At 47.2% G+C, this 17,329-nt stretch overlaps 1 protein-coding gene and 1 long non-coding RNA gene across 2 annotated transcripts in view; one reads left to right on the top strand and one right to left on the bottom strand.

Moving 5' to 3' along the window:
- VAMP2 (vesicle associated membrane protein 2) overlaps positions 1 to 13,655 on the bottom strand; it is a 24,812-nt gene extending 11,157 nt beyond the window's left edge. Inside the window, exon 1 of the mRNA XM_080980079.1 lies at positions 13,490 to 13,655. Within this exon, the coding sequence (XP_080836205.1) occupies positions 13,490 to 13,491 (2 nt within the window). The 5' untranslated portion in view covers positions 13,492 to 13,655. The remainder of the gene's footprint in view (positions 1 to 13,489) is intronic.
- The window catches only part of LOC308462432, a 223,256-nt gene that overhangs the window by 7,143 nt on the left and 198,784 nt on the right, over positions 1 to 17,329 (top strand). The gene's annotated exons all lie outside the window — the stretch shown is intronic.

Here is a 17,329-nt window from a genome sequence, read left to right on the forward strand (position 1 = left end):
GTTAGCACTCCCTGTAACACCATGCCACAATTAGGCTTGGGGGGGTGGAAAGCCTTGAGGTTTTGTGATGCCTTTTTTGAGAGGGGGCGCTCCCGAAAATGCCATATGTAGATCAGGTAATAAACATCCATTAAATGCCGATGGCAGAAAGTGAGGAGGAATTAAAGAACCTTTTAATGAGGGTGAGAAAGGAGAGTGCAAAATATGGTCTGAAGCTCAACATCAAAAAAACGAAGATCATGGCCACTGGTCCCATCACCTCCTGGCAAATAGAAGGGGAAGAAATGGAGGCAGTGAGAGATTTTACTTTTTTGGGCTCCATGATCACTGCAGATGGTGACAGCAGTCACGAAATTAAAAGACACCTGCTCCTTGGGAGAAAGGTGATGGCAAACCTAGACAGCATCTTAAAAAGCAGAGACATCACCTTGCGGACAAAGGTCCATATAATTAAAGCCATGGTTTTCCCAGTAGTGATGTATGGAAGTGAGAGCTGGACCATAAAGAAGGCTGATCGCCAAAGAATGGATGCTTTTGAATTATGGTGCTGGAGGAGACTCTTGAGAGTCCCATGGACTGCAAGAAGATCAAACGTATCCATTCTTAAGGAAATCAGCCCTGAGTGCTCCCTGGAAGGACAGATCCTGAAGCTGAGGCTCCAAGACTTTGGCCTCCTCATGAGAAGAGAAGACCCTGAAAAGACCCTGATGTTGGGAAAGATGGATGGCACAAGGAGAAGGGGACGACAGAGGACGAGATGGTGGGACAGTGTTCTCGAAGCTACAAACATGAGTCTGACCAAACTGCGGGAGACAGTGGAAGACAGAAGTGCCTGGCGTGCTCTGGTCCATGGGGTCACAAAGAGTCGGACACGACTAAACGACTAAACAACAACAACAAATGCCGATCACAGGTTATGAGCAAAGAGGTATTTCACCCTCACATGGAAAAGCCTCCTCAAAGGTAGTTCTGGGTCCAAAACCAGACAGTCAACCTCTAAAAACAAAAGAAAGCATTCTACCAAACAACCATTGTGGGTGAACAAATATTTAAGAAGCATGGCCTTCTTCGTGATGGCTCTACAGCCCTGGGATATCCTCCTGGCGGATACGCATCTGTCTTGTAGACAGAAACTGAGAGCATCCTTTTGCAGATGCAGACACTGAAATCATAATATTTGCAACTTGCTTTTCTGTTTTTAATTTTAATCCGAGTGCTGCTTTTAGACTCTGCTGTTTATACTGTAATCCATATTATATATTGATTTTTATAGATACAAGTTTCTGTTAACCTTCATTGCATCATCCATTCTCAGTTCCCCACAAGCAAAAAGAACAAAACAAATTAACAATGCCACCAGCCTTGCATTTAAGTTCCCAAAAGTGATGACATAAAGAACTAGCAGCCATCAAAACATTTAGGAACCCGTCTTCCTACATAATTGTGTTACGTCAGTTGTCATTACATTGATGGCCCAGAAAAAACTAAAAACCAAACAAACAAAAAAGCTTGTTGTGCTGTATTGTTTTTAACACTTGATTGGGAGCCGCCCAGAGTGGCTGGGGAAACTCAGCCAGATGGGCGAGGTATAAATAAATAAATTTATTATTATTATTAAAAACTCATACTTGCTACAGGCAACTTGATATATACAGCGGTACCTTGGTTTACGAACTTAATCTGTTCCGGAAGCCCGTTCTTAAACCAAAGCGTTCTTAAACCAAGGCATGCTTTCCCATAGCAGCGGAGGACTCTCTTTACAAATGGAACACGCTCAACAAGAAGCGGAACATGTTCTTATTCCAAAGCAAAGTTCACAAACCGAAACACCTACTTGCGGGTTTGCAGCGTTCTTAATCCAGGTTGTTCATAAACTAAGCTGTTCTTAAAACAAGGTACCACTGTACAGGAATTACCCTCACCCCTCTATTGTTCAAAAGGGCTTTATCTCTCTATCTTCAGGGGGAGATTCATGACGATCTTTTCCAACAAATACGCCCAGCCGTATCCATAATGGCCACTTTGAGCAGCTTCGGGATTCCGTTTCTCTTGGTACGGAATTTGGTTGTCCGTGGCTACAGAGGTTTTTGAAAATCGGCCCCAGGGCTTGCAAGTCCTGACATCACGCAGGCACAGGCACCTGGCTGAAGCACCTGACCAAATGGGAGACACACCTTGAGTTCCAGAGTGAGGAAAGGGTGAGATGCAAATGGAATAAACTAAAATAAACACCCACATCATTGGCTTGCGTCAAAGACACTGTACAAACAGAGGGCAGGGAATTAACACAACACCTCTTAACTTCTGCCAGAATGATAATTTGTCAAAATGGGTGCGGTCAGGGGAGACAGAACACCCTCCCTGAGAAAATGGATAACTAGTAGTATACAATGGTACAGTGGTGCCTTGCAAGACGAAATTAATCCATTCCGCGAGTGTCTTCGTCTAGCGGTTTTTCCGTCTTGCGAAGCAACCCTATTAGCGGCTTAGCGGATTAGCGCTATTAGCGGTTTAGCGGCTATTAAAGGCTTAGCGGCTTAGCGGCTTAGCTGCTAAAAGGCTATTAAAGGCTTAGCGGCTTAGAAAAAGGGGGGGGAAAGCGGAAAAAAAATCTCAAGACTCGCAAGACATTTTCGTCTTGCGAAGCAAGCCCATAAGGAAATTCGTCCTGCGAAGCGCATTGAAAACGGAAAACCCCTTCGTCTAGCGGGTTTTCCGTCTTGCGAGGCATTAGTCTTGCGGGGCACCACTGTACCTTGGTTCTCAAACACCAAAAACCCGGAAGGTAAGTATTCTGGTTTTTTAATGTTTTTTCAGAAGCTGGACGTCCAATGCAGCTGTTGGCTATTGTTTCCGGGGCGCCTGCACCAATCAGAAGCTGTGCCTTGGTTTTCTAACATTTTAGAAGTCAAATGGCCTTCCAGATCGGATTAAGTTTGGCGCTTTTGTTTTTGCTATTTATTTTGCATTTTTGTTTTTGAAGCTTTTTTGGTTAATTTTTTGTGTCTGTGTGGAACCCAGTACGGCTACTGATTGATAGATTGATTGTGTGACTGTGGAAATAGAAAAAAGCCCCCCATCCAAACAATGACTATCATCAGTGCAGGTAAGAAAGTTATTTATTTTTTAAAAAATTATCATCTACAAAACTGTCTTATTTATTTTATATGACAGTACATTGATTATTGCTTTCATTTTATGGATCAATGGTCTTGTTAGATAATAAAATTCATGTTAAATTGCTGTTTTAGGGTTTTTTTTAAAAAGGTCTGGAACAGATTAATCCATTTTGCATTACTTTCTATGGGAAAGTGTGCCTTGGTTTTGGAACGCACTTCCAGAATGGATTAAATTTGAGAACCAAGGTACTACTGCACATGGTTATGCTTACATATACGGTGAGAGAAACCGAGAGGGCAGGCAACAAGACAAAGTCTCTATCGAGAAATCTGAGTCTTTTTATAACGCACTCAAGTCACAAGGTAGAGGATAATGAAAACCCATCTGTGTTACTTGCAACCTTGTGATGTTAATTTATTATGTCCTGTTTCATTATGGAAATTTGTTCCTCTGTGTTTAGTTCCAGCTATCTCTTTCTAGTTTTATTTGGCCTCTGTTATTACACTTTGCTATAAGTAAATATATGTAAACAATATATGAATAAATAAATATAAACCCCTATATAACCCCACCCATAGCTCCCCAAGTGCCCAGCACAAACCTACCTTCCCCATCAGCGGTTTTGTTTAAATGCCACAAAAACTGAACAATCTAAAATAAAGACGGTAACTGCAATGCAAACCCCCCCCCCCAAAAAAGACTACCCTTTTTAAAGCAAGAAAACAGCACCCGGCCCCTGCCAGAAAAAAGAGGATCTCCTGGGCATTGGGGCGGGGTCTGCACTACAAAAACTCTGGTGGGTTTAAGATAACAGGCTATAATTAGAAGTGGATTAAGAGCAAGGACTCTATATTTAATCCCTGGAAAGGGAGACCTGGACAGCATCATATCAAGCTTTTACAGGACACAAGGAAGCAGCTCTGGGGAGCCAAAAATCCTACAGGCCACAGGACCCTGATTTTCAAACGAAGAATGAAATTGTCTAATTCCCATGGAATACACCCCGCCCACATCAGAACAGCTCAGTTTAGGCAGAACACCTCAAATTCCTGAAACACCCATGTTTTCTGGGTGCCTTTTCCAGATTTGATTGGCACCCATAGAAACAAAGGCTTTTCGGCGGGTTTTCTCCCCAGGTCTGGGCTCAGGAACCTTGGCTTGCACCAACTGAGTCTCGTTTTCGAAACAATGAAAATGAAAGGCGGGCGATTTCCATGTTGAGGAAAGGGACCTGCAATTCCCTGACAGACAGACATACACACACACATTCCCAAGTGCCTTCTATTTTCAGACAGTGACGCCACACCACTGAAACAATGGCAAGTAAATCATCCATTGGGGGGAGACAAGGCTAGAGAAACAAAACCAGCAAGAGCTACAGAGAATGACACAGAACAAAAAATGAGTTACCAGATCTGATTTGGTTTCCCTCCCTTTCCTTTTTTTAAAAAAGAGAGAGAGAAATCCCAGGCCATTGGAGACCATGTTGAGGACAGAAATCACGGTTATGTAAAAGGGTCTTGGGAGGGTGTGCGCTGGGGCCCAGAAATTCAGCGTTCCCCACAAACCTTCGTCTTTATGGGTTTGCTAACCCACAGAGCTCCTGCCAACCTAGCAGCTCGAAAGCACGTCAAAGTGCAAGTAGATAAATAGGTACCACTCTGGCGGGAAGTTAAACAGCGTTTCCATGCACTGCTCTGGTTCGCCAGAAGCGGCTTAGTCCTGCTGGCCACATGACCCAGAAGCTGTACGCCGGCTCCCTCGGCCAGTAAAGCGAGATGAGCGCCGCAACCCGTCGGTCATGACTGGACCCTTTACCTTAACCCACAGAGCAAGTTGAGATGAGCTTCTAAGGCTGCATTCCCCAACTCGGCGCCCTCCAGATGCTGTAGACCAGTGATGGCCAAACTTGTCCCTCCAGCTGTTTTGGGACTACAATTCCCATCATCCCTGACCACTGGTCCTGTTAGCTAGGGATGATGGGAGTTGTAGTCCCAAAACAGCTGGAGGGACAAGTTTGGCCATCACTGCGTAGACCTAGAGCTTGCCATCACCCCAGACACTGGCTGATGGGAGTTGTAATGCAAAACATCTGGAGAGCGCCCTTGAAGGCTTCGTTCTGATTAAGTGATGTAACTGGGACCTCTTACGTCGCAGAATGGCTCCTCCTTCCCTCAAAAAAAGGAAGAAAAATGCCCTGCACACAGAGATATAGCACATCCCATAACCTTTTAAAATGTGGCTCTTTTTTAGGAGGGGTATTACTGGGTTATTGCTTTTATTTTTTATCTTATATACTGTGATCTTTTTATGTGAACCGCCCTGAGACTTCCGGGTATAGGGCGGTATATGAATTCAATAAATTAAAATTTTAAAATAAAATAAATAAAGGAAATAAGAGGCTCAGACTAGCACCCTTTCCACTTGCATATTACCTTTTCTATAGGCAAGGGACTTTCCCCACAGGCAAGTCACGTAAAATGCTCCCGCCCCAACCCCGAACAGTCTGAAATGGTACAGCCCAGACGCAGGGCTGGCTAACTCTCAGCAGCTGTGGGGGAAGTTGCCAAGAAGCTGGGCATGACTGGCAGAATGAATGAATGATGCAAAATAAGCTAATGTTATGGCTTATATGTTAAGCACGTACACACAGCTCCAAGGGCTACGAGGCAGAGCGACAACGCTTTGTCGACACGGTTGGAGAAAATAAACGCTTCTGAATATCAGGAGGGGAGAAGGTTCCTGTGCTCAGGTCCTGGCTGGACTAGATCCGCCTGATCCAGCAGAACTCTTCTTATGTTCTTAGGCCAATTAAGAAATTTCTTCCTTTTGTTTCCCCCCCCCCCCCCGTTGCATTTTTAAGAACACCAGGCCCTGCTCGACATGTCGAGGACAGAGATATACAGTGGTACCTCGGGTTACATATGCTTCAAGTTACATACGCTTCAGGTTACAGACTCCGCTAACCCAGAAATAGTACCTCGGGTTAAGAACTTTGCTTCAGGATGAGAACAGAAATCGGGCTCCGGCGGCAGCAGGGGGCCCCATTACCTAAAGTGGTGCTTCAGGTTAAGAACAGTTTCAGGTTAAGAACGGACCTCCAGAACGAATTACGTACTTAACCCGAGGTACCACTGTATGTGGAACCAGTTTCGTTTTGTTTCTCTCACTCACGTGCTATTCTTATGTTTTCATTTAAAAAAGAAAGAAACACGTTAAGGCAAGATTGATGATAAATGCAGAAGCTAACGGCTTTAACTTCTCTCACGATAATGAGATCAGGGGTGGTCCATGGACAGAAGGGGAAGCAAATCAGTTACGTGCAGGAGATTTTGATGCTAAGTAACCATTGAACCACCTCCAGCTCAGAGCAGAACACCTTGTTATTTCTGGAACCAGCACAAAAAAACCCCACCAAGAATGAAAATAAATGATGGGAGAGAGCACCACCCCTCTGACTTTTGAGGAAAGCACTGGCTACTGGAAGATAATAAAAAAAAAAGGATTGCATTTCCATCCTGCTTTTTCCTCTATGGAGCTCAAGGTGGCATGAATGGTTCTCCTTTTCTTCATTTAATCCCCCCAGCAATCCTGCGGGGTAGGTTAGGCTGAATGGGGATTTGAAGATTGCTCTTCCAGATCCTAGTCCAACAATAACCACTACACCACCCTTGAGGCAGGTTATAGGTATCCAGCCCAGATAAAAGCTCAAAATCTGATCAACTGCTGCATAGGCTGCAAAAGTTATCACTAGTTCAAAGAGAGGGAGGTACCTTCGAGGTTGGCACGTGAGTTAGACTTCACTTTTTCCCCCCTCCAGCTCAGCTAGCTGCGTGGCAATTTCTGTCTGATGGGAGGGAGGAACTGTGCAGTTCAAGTTACCAGTCCTCAGGAAGGAAATGCAAGAAGCATTCGCTCCGAAAGGGATAAATCAACACCCTCCAGCACCTGCTTCTTCCAAAAAGCCATTAGAGACACTTCAGCAAATGGACAGAGCACTCTGAACATTCAGGTTTTGAATTTAATCAAGGAAACCCCAGGTTTTAAAGTGCTGGTATACATAGATAGAGGGGATGCAGGTGGCGCTGTGGGTTAAATCACAGAGCCTAGGGCTTGCAGATCAGAAGGTCCAGTCATGGCCAACTCTGGGGTTGCAGTGCTCATCTCGTTTTATTGGCTGAGGGAGCCGGCGTACAGCTTCCGGGTCATGTGGCCAGCATGACTAAGCCGCTTCTGGCGAACCAGAGCAGCGCACGGAAACGCCATTTACCTTCCCGCCGGAGCGGTACCTCTTTATCTACTTGCACTTTGACGTGCTTTCGAACTGCTAGGTTGGCAGGAGCAGGGACCGAGCAACGGGAGCTCACCCCGTCACGGGGATTTGAACCGCCGACCTTCTGATCGGCAAGTCCAAGGCTCTGTGATTTAACCCACAGCGCCACCCGCGTCCCCATCCACCCAGTTCTCCCCAATTCAAAGAATCAGGAAGAGAGAAGAACCTGGAGCTGGCTGCTGCCAGCCAGAGCGGACAGAACTGGGCTGGAAGAATGAAAGGCCTGAGGTCCGTATGAGGCGGCAACTTCCCTAGGACACAGAGGGGATCTCAGCAGCCGGTTCGCCTCAGGAAACAGGAAACGTGCAGAACTGCAGAGATCCTCCGAAAAATAAACCCTTTAGAAACCTATTTGGCAATAATAAACCAGCCAGGAATTCATCCTCCAATCAAGTGGCACGTACCAAGGTAATTTAAGTAATTTCTACATCTGATAAAGGGCAGGCTTATCGCTTGGAGGCAAATGCACATCCGAAGTCCGCCTTTGTTATGCAAAGTCATTTGGTAAAGACAAGGGTGAAGGTTCAAGGGTCAGGGTCCCAAAGGTGGCTTATAAATGGGCAGTGGGGGGCATTGTTGTTGTTTAGTCGTGTCCGACTCTTCATGACCCCCTGGACCAGAGCAGGCCAGGCACTCCTGTCTTCCACTGCCTCCCGCAGTTTGGTCAAACTCATGCTGGTAGCTTCGAGAACACTGTCCCACCATCTCGTCCTCCGTCATCCCCTTCTCCTTGTGCCCTCCATCTTTCCCAACATCAGGGTCTCTTCCAGGGAGTCTTCTCTTCTCATGAGGTGGCCAAAGTCTTGGAGCCTCAGCTTCAGGATCTGTCCTTCCATTGAGCACTCAGGGCTGATTTCCTTCAGAATGGAGAGGTTTGATCTTCTTGCAGTCCATGGGACTCTCAAGAGTCTCCTCCAGCACCAGAATTCAAAAGCATCCATTCTTCGGCGATCAGCCTTCTTTATGGTCCAGCTTTTTAAGATGCTGTCTAGGTTTGTCATTGCTTTTCTCCCAAGAAGAAGGCGTCTTTTAATTTCGTGACTGCTGTCACCATCTGCAGTGATCATGGAGCCCAAGAAAGCAAAATCTCTCACTGCCTCCATTTCTTCCCCTTCTATTTGCCAGGAGGTGATGGGACAGATGTGACTACCTTTGGAAATCCAGTTATTTACATCACAGAGTTGCCCCGCCTACTTTTGCCTCTGGCCCCACCCACCACTCGCACGTGGCCCCCAGGAGGGAATGTGGCCCTTGAGCTGGGAGCGGGGCCCCCACAGATGTGACAAAAGCTCTCATGAGAGAGGAGTTATCTCAGTGGGGTTGGTGAGTGTTATCTGCAAGGCCAAAACATGACTTCACACCAGATAAGGAGGTGACTTGAATCATCTTCTGACTACCCCTTTGTTTTAAAGGCACAAAGGATGTACTTGTTGTATCAGCTGCTCAGAACAAAAGGTTTTGTTTGTTCTATATTAGGCAATTCCTCTTTTTTCCCTTTTTTCCTCCATTTCCCCCCCTCCGGTCAAGACATCTGCTGAGGCTCCATGCGGCTAAAGGCACATCTTGACAGGCTGGGGAAAATCGATCGATCAATCAATTGATTCATTTCCATATAATGTGACACAAATCAGCCACGGATGATCCTCATGATTTAGGCAAGCCCACACCCGCTCCCTGCCTCAGGCCAACGAAAGACAAGCACAGGCAAAGCCGTAAAACATTCCTGTGGTCTAGTAACTTGGTCGGTCTTATTTTCCAAGGCTGCTAAACATCAGGAGATGGGAGGAAAAAAACGAAGGGCGCAAGATAGAGAACCACAGATCCACGCAAGGCATACCGAAAATTATTTGCACATCCTGGGACAGCCTCAGAGAGCGTACCCCTGTCTCCTTTACAAAACCCACCTTCCAAATTACAGACTGCCAGAAAAGGGAGTTTCAAGTAAAGCGGAGGGGGAGAAGAGATCAATTCATTGAAAGCAGGGCGGGGGGAGATTGAAGGGCAAAGTGAGGGAGGGTATTTGATCACAGCACTAGGCCTCTCCTCTCTTTGATTCAATCCAACCACACACCCTCAAGAAGAGACCCAGGGGAATTTACAGACCACTCCTAGGATGGGAATGTGTTTCAGGTTCAGAATCACAGCATTGTAGAGTTGGAAGGGACCACGAGGGTCATCTAGTCCAACCCCCTGAAAATGCAGGAATCGTTTGCCCCACGTGCGGCTCGAACCCACAACCTTGACTTTAATGTGAAAACTCTCAAGTCACTCGGATCCATTAAGGGTTTTTGTCACTATCTGGAGGGGGTGTTCACCACAATTACTTCTGGTACAAGGATAAACTTTTTAAGTCCTCAGACCTTTCAGAGCAAGAACTGGGGGAATCAGTATCTCCGTGTCTCTCCCTGCCCTTCTAAAAAGAGGGGAATTATTATCAAAGCAGAGGAAGCTAAGAAGAGATTCAAAGGGTGGACAGAGAAGAATGTGTGCACAATTACATATGCCAGTTCATTGGAGGAGAGTATGCTAAATGGCATGATTTGGTAGTGTGTGTCCCCTCACCCAAATCCGTTATTTGATTTGCGTGCACAGATGCTGCTCAGGGTCCCTTTCCAACGCTACAATTCTATGATTCTATGACTACAACTCCCATCATCCCCTGACAGCTTAGTCAAGGATGATGGGAGTTGTGGTCCCACAACATCTGAGGGCACCACCCCTTCCCCAAAGTTTAAGAAGGTTGCTTTAAGGCGGGGGTTCCCAAACCTGGGTCTCCAGCTGTTTTTCCCTCAGACTACAATTCCCATCACCCATGACAACTAGTCTTGCTAGCTAGGGATGATGGGAGTTGTAGTCCAAAAAACAGCTGGAAACAGTTTGGGAAACACTGTTTTAAGGTATACAGAGCAGATGGAGGGAAGGGTGATAATACTGCTGGCAATGAGTTACATTCATTAAAGAGAGAGAGAGAATATGTTGTTGGACGAGTGTTACGAAGAACTGGCTAATTAGTTTCTCTTTCACATATAAACCTGCTAGTTTTGATACATTTTAAATTCACATGCTGGACACATGATGTTACTGAGTTATCATCTGATTAAGTACACAAGTCAGGTCGGTAGGCCCATTTTAAACAAAACCACTGAAGACTGGAGTAAGCTCACATCAAAATCTGTGGCTCATCTGTGAGATATTGGTGGATTTTTGTGGATAAAATATAGCTGTAGGTCTACAGAGAATAAGCTTTATTAATACTCAGGCAGACAAAAGTACGCATAGTCAAACACAGCTGTGGGGGTGGGGTGGAAACGATGTAAGTTTATAATTTTTGCACCGGCTGATTTTTATTATTTTAAATCTCATTACAAAATCATCATCTGCTAATTTAGCAGCTGTTCTCTCTGTGCTTGAGCTCACAATATTCCCACAAGGGGGCAGGGAGAAAAGGCACGGAAGCACCACTTGGAACCTCAGAACGTTATTGCAATTATTATTATGTATTAAATCTGCATACTGCCCTCCACCTGTAGATCCCAGGGCAGCTCACAATGCAGAGAAGCGTGTTCCATCACAGGCCAGCGGTGCAAGCCAAGCCACTCCTTCAGGAGCAAAATCCCCAGATTTCACCACCAAAATGCCTGCCCCCCCTCCTTTGAATTCTTCAGCCCCGAATGAATTCTAGACCATCTGTGCGCATGCAGAGTGCAGCTCCCTCGTCAGCCAAGCATGCCCCAAGCATTTCTGCAGCGGACTCAAAATCATCTTGCCCTCCCATCACCCTCTATTTTTAAAGAAATTTGCCAGAAAAATCTCCCAGTCTCGCTGAACATCTGTTCCTGCCTGCCATCCTGACACCCCCTTCAACAGCCCTCGATTCTTGGGCACGCACACCACCGTAGCCCCCAAAATGTACCCACAACAAAAGCCATATTCCATATATATATAAATATGTGTGTGTGTGTGTGTGTGTGTGTGTATATTCTCATTCCTTTCCCCTCACCTTCCCCCAATCCCTCCACACCTTGTTCTCTCTCCCTTGAACCTGCCTGTTTTTCTCAATTACGCACGTACATTTCCTGTCCATAACACACAGACCCGACTCTAAATCTTACCCCCCCCCCAAATCCAGCCTTACCATCTCCTCCACAATGTCATCCCCCTGTCCCCATCCCCTTTCAGAGCTTAGGAAGTGTTATTAGGAAAGACAACACAAAATTTGTGAAGGATCTACATCCCCCCCAGAAAGAAAAACAGAAAATTTCATATTGGGGGGTGGTCTCTACGACTCCTTTCTATGGTGCACAACGGGAGCCCACACCACAAGGATGCCAATCACAGCAATGAAAGGAAGCTGAGGTTTTTGCAGAATAAAGGGGGGGGCATTCCGCTCCCGCCCTCCTGCCACCACAAAAGAGGAACAAACAGCAAAGGTTGAATGAAAATCAAGGAAGTGACAACTGCCTGGGAATAAAGGGTATTTTTAGCGTCATCTGTCTGCCTGCTTGCGTTTGCAAAATCTAAAAATACTCAAAAGGGTGAATATGGGGAGGGGTGGCAGGTCTTAAACGTGCCCCCCCCCCACATCCCCATTATTTCAGACGTGGTGAGGGGCTGTATCTAGTGCCTTACTGAAGAGGAAAAATGGAAGGTGGGGGCGCTGAACGCATATATCTGGTCAGATGATGCTTTCAGAACACCCCCCCTGTCGATTTCAACCATCAGAGCATTTGGCATCCACTGGCGTTTGTGGGGAGGGGGGTATCGCTAGGCACCCACCACCACCATATACCTAACACCTGTAAGGGGGGGAGAATCTGTTAATTTTTTTTTACACTGACACAGGAATCAGTTAATCGCCTCCAGGTATGCTAATAGAGGAGAAAAAGGGAGGGAGGAAGCAGGCACTCCCATTTAAAAAAACAACAGCAGAAACATTATATGCAGGCAGATTTTTAAAAAAATGTATTTAATGCTAGCTTTTCCCTGCAAAATATATTTAAAAAGAGGGAAGAAGAGGCAATTCTCCATCAAAGCAAGCAGAGATTAAATGGATGGGGACAAGATTAAAGCGGAATGTCCGACTATTTATTAAAATCTCCTTCCCTAGATCCTGGCTACATCAAGAAGATTTCGAGGGGGGGGGGAATAAAACAGGGCTCTCATATACGTCCTCCCCCAAGGAGGGGAAGGATCATACACGATGACCTCATTTATTTCTCGCAATCTTAGGGGAAATGTAACACCGCATGTTGTTTATTTCTCTCCTTGCCTATTTTAGGGGGCTTTCTCCCCCCCACACACACACTCCACGATTGAAGTGGGGGAGGGATGAGATGAGAGATGCAACATTGCAACCAGTTGACCCCTTTGCCTGCGGAAAGATGCGAGGTTTGGGGAGGAGGGAAGGGGGAAAGCTTGGCGGTGGCGGGAGAGGCACCCCCCCCGGCCATCTCTTTCAAGGTGGAGGAAGGCTCCTTGCCCCCACCCCGCTCGATCTCTTCCAGCCGCCTCACGTCCTTGCCCTGATCCCCCCCCCCTTCCCTAGATCGCCTTAGGCTGATGTGTGGGTGGGCGAAGAGAGACACAAAAGGATAACGCGCTTTGGCGTGGGGGATGGGGGGGCAGCGCAACGTTTCTACATGCATTTCTCACCATTGCGCTCCCTTCACCCAGCCCAACGCCCTGAAAACCGGGTTGTTGTTTTGCAAAGGACGGCGGCCAAGCCCTTCGCCGCCGCTGCCTCCTCCCCCTCCCCAAAAATGGGGGTCCAAACCTAATGCACAAACACTAATGCAAGCCGGGGGTGATTGCACGCCATCGATCTCGTTGCAATGACCCCCCCCCCCTTAAGCACCGATAAAGGAGGAAAAACCACCCGCGGGGGGTCCACTGCGTGGGCGGCTCTGAGCCGCCTTCCCTCCCTCGCGCCGGCGAGCAAACGTCAAAACCCTCTCTTTTTTCACATGCACCCGCCTCTATGCACCCTGAAGAGCATTGCTCGCCCCGCGGCGCTTTGCAAATCTCTACGCTACTCACATCTCCGGGGATGCTGGTCGAGGCGGTTGCGGGGCTCGGAACGGGGCTGGCGGCGGCCGCGGCGGCACCTGCTGCTGGGCTCGCGCTCACTGAATGGTGCGGGACCGCTTCGGCTGAGTCGGGAAGATGGCGGCCGAGCTGCTGGCATCCGGGCACTTCGGAGAAGGGAGCAGGACTGGGGAGGAGGAGGATGAATGGCACTGGGAAAGGGAGGGGCGGGGCAAAGGGAGAGGGAGAGGGAGCACCTGCGCGGCCGCCATGTTGGCTTGCCTCGTTTCCCTCACAGCAGGCCTTTGAATGTGACTCGCTTACCCTCCTTCCCCACCATTGATGACCAGGGAATGGAGGGGGGAGAGCGGGGGGAATGAAATAAAATAAAATGAAATAAAAGTGTTCAGTACAAAATGAGGGATGTGTGTGTTGGGGAGAGAGAAAAAGGCAGAAAAAGCACAATGACAGGGTCACCTCACAATCTGAGGGAACAACTCTCTCCGTCCTGCCTTGCTGCTTTAAGCCTTAAGGTGTAATGAGTGTAAAAACCACCATAAATGCAAATGAGCCGCCTTCCTCCATTAATAAGCTCTTTAATACCTCTCTAAAGCCTTTGCACTGGACCATAAAGAAGGCTGATCGCCAAAGAATGGATGCTTTTGAATTCTGGTGCTGGAGGAGACTCTGGAGAGTCCCATGGACTGCAAGAAGATCAAACCTCTCCATTCTGAATGAAATCAGCCCTGAGTGCTCACTGGAAGGACAGATCCTGAAGCTGAGGCTCCAAGACTTTGGCCACCTCATGAGAAGAGAAGACTCCCTGGAAAAGACCCTGATGCTGGGAAAGATGGAGGGCACAAGGAGAAGGGGACGACGGAGGACGAGATGGTGGGACAGTGTTCTTGAAGCTACCAGCATGAGTTTGACCAAACTGCGGGAGGCAGTGGAAGACAGGAGTGCCTGGCGTGCTCTGGTCCAGGGGCTCACGAAGAGTCGGACACGACTAAAGGACTAAACAACAACAACAAAGCCTTCGTGGCTTTCATGAGGGGAGGGGGTTACACCCATCCCCACTTCTTTTTGCTTGGTTTTAAGTGTGGTATTTATGGGAGGCGCTTTTAGGGAAAGCACAGCAAGGTAGGAAAGCATCAGAGTGCAACACCCACAATGAGCTTGGTAAAAGCCAAGATGGAGTCGCCATGAGCCAAGGAAGCGTGCCTCCTAAGTACTTCGGGGTGTAGCAGGAACCCCCCACCCCAATCATTCAGTTTGTACAAACTTCACACACTCACACTCACACACTACATATGCCACACTTCTGTTATAAATTCATAGAAAAATCAACCATACATCGGATTTGCACTGTTCCATTTTTATTTTACTCCATGTGACAAGGACTATCAAAGGGGGGTGGCTTGGTTCTGGTCAGCCATAATCCCTTCACCATCCCAGCACATCCACAGGAGCCCTGCCCAGTTGCTATGCCAACCCTGATGGTCCTAGACAGAAGACCATCAAGATCACAAAGAACTTGCATATGGGAGTGGATTCAGCATGGACTGAAACAAAGGACAATGATCAGATCTTCCCTCTGGGGGCAGGAAACTGCCAACTCCCCTTTGTCTCCTGGAAGTGACTCATGGGCAGGGGGAAAGGAGGAACCAGCCAGGTGACAGGACACACAGGTTACCACCACAACTCCTCCCTCAACCCCTCCTTTCTGTAATGTATGCATGATGTTTCTGGGGGTGGGCTTGACCTAGAGGATGGGAATTTCAAAAGTTTTTATAAGGTCTTGCACACCATCTTTCTGGGTCTGTCCTCTCTTCTGCAAGTGAGGGGAACACCCTGTTGCAACAGTTCAATAAAGGCCAAGCCTACAGGCTGCTGTTTTGCTCCAAGTTATCCTGGTTGGTGTCTTTATTTTGTCCAAGGGAGCCCTCGGATTTTTCCGGTAACAGTTGTACCTCACGGAAATAAGATGGCCCATCTATGGTTACTGCATGGCACACTGTGGAGAAAGAAGCTTCCGGTTCTGCTTGAGAGTTTCCCAGAAGCCCCTAGCCGAACGCCATTTTTTGACAAGATGCTGTGGTCAAGACGGATGCTGGGTTAGACCCAGCAGAGCTTTTACGGCAAGATGGCTTTGTCCTGGCTTTGAGGGAAAGAAGCCGCTAGGATTGGGCTGGAGACCCAATCCCATATTTGTCCAGCTAAAATTCCCGAAGGGTCAGTGTGGCTTGTTGCAGAAATTTATGTCTAGGTTGGGGTGGGTTGCCCCTCCAGCAGATCTCATGCACACGCAGCCCACAACCAAAACCAGCACAATCGCTTTTGTGGCTTTTGTGATTTGTCCCCACAAAACACCCCATCACAGTTTCTTCCTATCTATTCAAAGGGCCTCTACTGCATGACACCAAATGTAAGAATTCACTGATAAATGTATCTATGTACTGGCTCACAGGGAAAACTTCAGAAATTCATATAGACATGTGAGCTCAGCTGCTCAGCAGTCCCTCTGCCTGAGTGATAATCCCTGGCATCCTGATACCTGAGTGCCAGACAGGTAGCCATTCCAGAAATAAACCCAGATGAAGACAAAAGGGTGTGATTCACTTGGCTGGGAAACAGGGAAATGTAAAGATCTTTTTTGTTACACTTGATGGGTGTTTGGTGGAGGGCAAGGGGAACCATGGGGCAGGGTCCGGGATGCTCAGATTACTGCCACCAGACCTCCCTTTTCATGATGTAACCGTGATGTATGAGTGATGTAGTTTGGGGAGGGGTGTAACATGGGGATTAGCAGCTAATAAAAGTTTGGGTTCTCTTTTGTATGGGGCTTCCACCTTGTTCCACCTTGTTGCAGGTGGGAGTCCTGTCGCGACAGTCTTCAATAAAGACCAAGCCTACTGGCTGCTGTTTTGTATTCCTGGCTGGTGTCCTAGTTTTTTGTCCAGGGGAGCCCTCAGATTTCTCCATTAACAAGCTAAAGCAGGTGAATTGAGAAATGAAGGCACGCGGTGCATTGTCAAACTATGGAACTTGCTCCCACAGGAGGCAGGGATGGCCAACTTGGTTTTAAAAGATGAGACAAATTCACGGAGAGGGCTATTGATGGCTACGCTCTTGTCTCCATAGTCAGAGGCAGCAATGTTTCTGAATACCAGTTGCTGGAAACCACAGGAGGGGAGAAGGCTCTTGTGTTCGAATCCTGCTTGCCCGTTTCTCACAGTACATTCTGGTACTTCTGGGTTTCAGTGCATCCGTAACCCAAAAAAGCGCAACATGAAGCATCTGTAACCCGAGGTATGACTGTATTCAGGTATCTGAAGAAGTGTGCATGCACACGAAAGCTCATACCAATAACTAACTTAGTTGGTCTCTAAGGTGCTACTGGAAGGAATTTTTTTATTTTATTTTATTTATTTTACTTTCTTTCGACTACCAACACAGCTACCTACCTGTAAGGAAAACACAGCTAGAGCAAAATCGTCTCCAGGAAACCACCCAAGGGGGCGTTGAGCCACAGATACTCAACAGTCCAAGTGGCTGAAAAGTTGAAATACAAAGGATCTTTGGGGAAAATTGTACACCTAAAAGCCAGTTAGTGGAGGTGGGTGGTCTCAAAATGACCTGCTGTAGATCTGTACAGTGGTACCTCAGTTCTCGAACGTCTCCATCGACGAACAGTTCAGAACCCGAATGCTGACAACCCAAAAGTAAATGCTTCTGTTTTCAAACATGCCTTGAAAGTCTAACTGCTTCCGCTGCGTGTTTTTCGGTTTTTTTCAACTGAATTTGTGGACAGCCCTTTGCGCCTTGGCTTTTGAACGTTTCAGAAGTCTTCTG

The sequence above is a fragment of the Podarcis pityusensis genome (assembly GCF_964106645.2).
Source record: "Podarcis pityusensis genome assembly, chromosome: 13".
Lineage (NCBI taxonomy): Eukaryota > Metazoa > Chordata > Lepidosauria > Squamata > Lacertidae > Podarcis > Podarcis pityusensis.